The sequence below is a fragment of the Eleutherodactylus coqui genome, chromosome 12 (genome assembly GCF_035609145.1).
Source record: "Eleutherodactylus coqui strain aEleCoq1 chromosome 12, aEleCoq1.hap1, whole genome shotgun sequence".
NCBI lineage: Eukaryota > Metazoa > Chordata > Amphibia > Anura > Eleutherodactylidae > Eleutherodactylus > Eleutherodactylus coqui.
Genome location: NC_089848.1, coordinates 124,415,481 through 124,421,480, shown reverse-complemented (window position 1 = coordinate 124,421,480; position 6,000 = coordinate 124,415,481). Strand labels below are relative to the sequence as shown.

The window sequence follows — 6,000 nt, the reverse complement described above, 5'->3', positions numbered from 1 at the left end:
TCTTCATGCTCAACATGACATCACCCATGACTTAAAAATGGTTTTAGGTATTGGTGAAAAAATGACTGCACCTATGAATTTCTGATGAAGATCTACGCTTTAATCATGTATCCCATGACCTCTTTATCCCATTGAGATTTCTTGGGCTAAATCCCAGATGACCACCAGTAATATGGCCGACATGCACCATAATAACACCAAAAAGTTTTCTCCCACCCATCTAAGTGCTCTACAAAGCTTCTTACTTGTATCGCTTATTGTTCAGAGGATATTCCTGGTGATCCTGACTTTTGAATCACCCTGTATGATTTTAGTTTCTGTTCCATCTCTTATAAATTCTATTTCTCTATAAAGTATTTCTAGAACTCACCATAATAAACACATTTTAAGGATGCCCTCTGCCACTTATCGGAGAAAGATGATACAAAAAGGTAGCAATGGTTACGGAAGGGAATCCAAGAATCTGAAGGCTTGTCTGGGCAGCTTCCAGGTGTTTGAGGAGGGTCAGTGGGAGCGACAACTGTAAGACCAAAAGACAAAGACATCAGAGTTGACGTACAGCATAAATATGGTTACTTCTGTTTATTTGGTTATGCTTTGTCACTAGAGATGAGCGAGCACCAAAATGCTCGGGTGCTCGTTACTCGGGACGAAAATTTTGCGATGCTCGAGGGTTCGTTTCGAATAACGAACCCCATTGAAGTCAATGGGCGACCCGAGCATTTTTGTATATCGCCGATGCTCGCTAAGGTTTCCATTTGTGAAAATCTGGGCAATTCAAGAAAGTGATGGGAACGACACAGCAACGGATAGGGCAGGCGAGGGGCAACATGTTGGGCTGCATCTCAAGTTCCCAGGTCCCACTATTAAGCCACAATAGCGGCAAGAGTGCCCCCCCCTCCCAACAATTTTTACTTCTGAAAAACCCTCATTAGCAAGGCATAACTTTGCTAAGCACCACATTACCTCCAACAAAGCACAATCACTGCCTGCATGACACTCCACTGCCACTTCTCCTGGGTTACATGCTGCCCAACCCCCCCTTCCCCCCCGCACGACCCAGTGTCCACAGCGCACACCAAAATGTCCCTGCGCAGCCTTCAGCTGCCCTCATGCCACGCCACCCTCATGTCTATTTATAAGTGCGTCTGCCATGAGGAGGAACGGCAGGCACACACTGCAGAGGGTTGGCACGGCTAGGCAGCGACCCTCTTTAAAAGGGGCGGAGCGATAGCCCACAATGCTGTACAGAAGCAATGAGAAATATAATTCTGTGCCACCACCATCTGGAGCTGTACACGTGAGCATAGCAATGGGGAACCTATGTGCCACACACTATTCATTCTGCCAAGGTGTCTGCATGCCCCAGTCAGACAGCGTTTTTTTATAAATAGTCACAGGCAGGTACAACTCCGCAATGGGAATTCCGTGTGCACCCACAGCATGGGTGGATCCCTGGAACCCACCCGCTGTACATAAATGTATCCCATTGCAGTGCCCTGGACAGCAGAGCTAACGTCAGATTAAATGCAGGTGGACTTCGGCCCACACTGCATGCCCCAACCTGACCGGGGTTTTTAATTCATAGACACAGGCAGGTACAACTCCCTATTGTGAAGTCCCTGTGGACCGACAGCATGGGTGGGTGCCAGGAAGCCACCGGCGGCACATAAATAGATCCCATTGCATTGCCCATCACAGCTGAGGTAATGTGATGTTTAATGCAGGTGGGCTTCGGCCCACACTGCATGCCCCAGTCAGACTGGGGTTCTTTAGAAGTGGACACATGCAGTTACAACTCCGTGTGGACCGACAGCATGGGTGGCTCCCTGGTACCCACCGGCGGTACATAAATATATCCCATTGCAGTGCCCAGCACAGCTGATGTGACGTCAGCTTTAATGCAGATGGGGAAAAAATTAATTGGATTACACTGTAGGCGAGGGCCCCCAAAAAATTGGTGTACCAACAGTACTAATGTACCTCAGAAAAATTGCCCATGCCCAACCAAGAGGGCAGGTGAAACCCATTAATCGCTTTGGTTAATGTGGCTTAATTTGTAACTAGGCCTGGAGGCAGCCCAGTTTAAATAAAAATTGGTTCAGGTTAAAGTTTCAACGCTTTAATGAGCATTGAAACGTATAAAAAATTGTTTTCAAAAATTATATGAGTGAGCCTTGTGCGCCTAAGAAAAATTGCCCGTTCTGCGTGATTACGTGAGGTTTCAGGAGGAGGAGCAGGAGGAGGAGGATGAATATTATACACAGATTGATGAAGCAAAAATGTCCCCGTTTTTGATGGTGATAGAGAACGATGCTTCCATCCGCGGGTGCAGCCTACGTATTGCTTAGGTATCGCTGCTGTCCGCTGGTGGAGAAGAGAAGTCTGGGGAAATCCAGGCTTTGTTCATCTTGATGAGTGTAAGCCTGTCGGCACTGTCGGTTGACAGGCGGGTACGCTTATCCGTGATGATTTCCCCAGCCGCACTAAACACCCTCTCTGACAAGACGCTAGCCGCAGGACAAGCAAGCACCTCCAGGGCATACAGCGTGAGTTCAAGCCACGTGTCCAGCTTCGACACCCAGTAGTTGTAGGGGGCAGAGGCGTCACGGCGGACGGTCGTGCGATCGGCTATGTACTCCCTCACTATCCTTTTACAGTGCTCCCGCCGACTCAGCCTTGACTGGGGAGCGGTGACACAGTCTTGCTGGGGAGCCATAAAGCTGTCAAAGGCCTTAGAGAGTGTCCCCCTGCCTGTGCTGTACATGCTGCCTGATCTCCGCGCCTCCCCTGTTACCTGGCCCTCGGAACTGCGCCTTCTGCCACTAGCGCTGTCGGATGGGAATTTTACCATCAGCTTGTCCGCCAGGGTCCTGTGGTATAGCATCACTCTCGAACCCCTTTCCTCTTCGGGTATGAGAGTGGAAAGGTTCTCCTTATACCGTGGGTCGAGCAGTGTGTACACCCAGTAATCCGTAGTGGCCAGAATGCGTGTAACGCGAGGGTCACGAGAAAGTCATCCTAACATGAAGTCCGCCATGTGTGCCAGGGTACGTGTACGCAACACATGGCTGTCCTCACTTGGAAGATCACTTTCAGGATCCTCCTCCTCCTCCTCCTCAGGCCATACACGCTGAAAGGATGACAGGCAAGCAGCATGGGTACCCTCAGCAGTGGGCCAAGCTGTCTCTTCCCCCTCCTCCTCATCCTCCTCATGCTCCCCCTCCTCCTCAACGCGCTGAGATATAGACAGGAGGGTGCTCTGACTATCCAGTGACATACTGTCTTCCCCCGGCTCTGTTTCCGAGCGCAAAGCGTCTGACTTTATGCTTTGCAGGGAACTTCTCAAGAGGCATAGCAGAGGAATGGTGACGCTAATGATTGCAGCATCGCCGCTCACCATCTGGGTAGACTCCTCAAAGTTTCCAAGGACCTGGCAGATGTCTGCCAACCAGGCCCACTCTTCTGTAAAGAATTGAGGAGGCTGACTCCCACTGCGCCGCCCATGTTGGAGTTGGTATTCCACTATAGCTCTACGCTGCTCATAGAGCCTGGCCAACATGTGGAGCGTAGAGTTCCACCGTGTGGGCACGTGGCACAGCAGTCGGTGCACTGGCAGATGAAACCGATGTTGCAGGGTGCGCAGGGTGGCAGCGTCCGTGTGGGACTTGCGGAAATGTGCGCAGAGCCGGCGCACCTTTCCGAGAAGGTCTGACAAGCGTGGGTAGCTTTTCAGAAAGCGCTGAACCACCAAATTAAAGACGTGGGCCATGCATGGCACGTGCGTGAGGCTGCCGAGCTGCAGAGCCTCCACCAGGTTACGGCCGTTGTGACACACGACCTTGCCTGGTTGGAGGCTCAGCGGCGCAAGCCAGCATTCGGTCTGCTCTGTCAGACCCTGCAGCAGTTCGTGGGCCGTGTGCCTCTTCTCTCCTAAGCTGAGTAGTTTCAGCACGGCCTGCTGACGCTTGCCCACTGCTGTGCTGCCACGCCGCGCGACACCGACTGCTGCCGACGTGTTGCTGCTGACACATCTTGATTGCGAGACAGGGATTGCGGAGGAGAAGGAGGAGTAGGAGGGTGGTTTAGTGGAGGAAGCATAGACCGCCGCAGATACCAGCACCGAGCTGGGGCCCGCAATTCTGGGGGTGGGTGGGACGTGAGCGGTCCCAGGCTCTGACTCTGTCCCAGCCTCCACTAAATTCACCCAATGTGCCGTCAGGGAGATATAGTGGCCCTGCCTGCCTGTGCTTGTCCACGTGTCTGTTGTTAAGTGGACCTTGGCAGTAACCGCGTTGGTGAGGGCGCGTACAATGTTGCGGGAGACGTTGTTGTGCAGGGCTGGGACGGCACATCGGGAAAAGTAGTGGCGACTGGGAACTGAGTAGCGCGGGGCCGCCACCGCCATCATACCTTTGAAAGCCTCTGTTTCCACAACCCTATACGGCAGCATCTCCAGGCTGATAAATTTCGCTATGTGCACGTTTAACAATTGAGCGTGCGGGTGCGTGGCGGCGTACTTGCGCTTGCGCTCCAACACTTGCGCTAGCGACGGCTGGACGGTGCGCTGACAGACATTGGTGGATGGGGCCGAGGACAGCGGAGGTGAGGGTGTGGGTGCAGGCCAGGAGACGGTAGTGCCTGTGTCCTGAGAGGGGGGTTGCATCTCAGTGGCAGGTTGGGGCACAGGGGGAGAGGCAGCGTTGCAAACCGGAGGCGGTGAACGGCCTTCGTCCCACCTTGTGGGGTGCTTGGCCATCATATGTCTGCGCATGCTGGTGGTGGTGAGGCTGGTGGTGGTGGCTCCCCGGCTGATCTTGGCGTGACACAGGTTGCACACCACTGTTCGTCGGTTGTCTGCACTCTCAGTGAAAAACTGCCAGACCTTTGAGCACCTCGGCCTCTGCAGGGTGGCATGGCGCGAGGGGGCGCTTTGGGAAACAGTTGGTGGATTATTCGGTCTGGCCCTGCCTCTACCCCTGGCCACCGCACTGCCTCTTCCAACCTGCCCTGCTGCTGCCCTTGCCCTCCCTTCTGAAGACCTGTCCTCAGTAGGCGTAGCAAACCAGGTGGGGTCAGTCACCTCATCGTCCTGCTGCTCTTCCTCCGAATCCTCTGTGCGCTCCTCCCTTGGACTTACTCCAATTACTACTTCCTGAGTGATAGACAACTGTGTCTCATCGTCATCGTCCTCCTCACCCACTGAAAGCTCTTGAGACAGTTGCCGGAAGTCCCCAGCCTCATCCCCCGGACACCGGGAACTTTCCAAAGGTTGGGCATCAGTCACGACAAACTCCTCCAGTGGGAGAGGATTCGAAACCATTGCTGCCCATTCTGGGCAGGGGCCCGAGAACAGTTCCTGGGAGTCTGTCTGCTCCTCAGAATGTGTCATTGTAATGGAGTGAGGAGGCTGGGAGGAAGGAGGAGCAGCAGCCAGAGGATTCAGAGTTGCAGCAGTGGACAGCGCAGAACTCTGGGTGGTCGATAGATTGCTGGATGCACTTTGTGCCATCCACGACAGGACCTGCTCACACTGTTCATTTTCTAATAAAGGTCTACCGCGTGGACCCATTAATTGTGAGATGAATCTGAGGACGCCAGAAACGTGCCTCTCTCCTAACCCCGCAGCAGTCAGCTGCGATACACCTAGATCAGGAGCTCGGCCTGTGCCCACACCCTGACTTGGGCCTCCGCGTCCTCGCCCGCGTCCACGTCCTCTAGGCCTACCCCTACCCCTCAGCATGCTGTAATTAAATGTGACGCTTATTGGCCTGTGGTTGGAGGCTGACTTCGCTTACGGAACGCACAGCAGAGCCAGGAAAGAATTTTGCGCAAGCCTGCTGTAACACTTAGCTGGCTGCGTATGAATTTGGACAACTACCCCCAGCAGAGACGCAGTACACTGAGGGCGGTCACAGGCAGCCCAAATAGATTTTTTTTCCCAAATTTTTTGGGAAAAGCCCACTGCCTATATAGACTGTATATGTCTTCTGTCCCTGC

At 53.3% G+C, this 6,000-nt stretch overlaps 1 protein-coding gene across 1 annotated transcript in view; it reads right to left on the bottom strand.

The window, feature by feature from the left end:
• Positions 1 to 359: 359 nt before the first annotated feature.
• The window catches only part of LOC136586588 (macrophage mannose receptor 1-like), a 244,980-nt gene continuing 239,339 nt past the window's right edge, over positions 360 to 6,000 (bottom strand). Inside the window, exon 21 of the mRNA XM_066584720.1 lies at positions 360 to 520. Coding sequence (XP_066440817.1) covers positions 360 to 520 — 161 coding nt within the window. The remainder of the gene's footprint in view (positions 521 to 6,000) is intronic.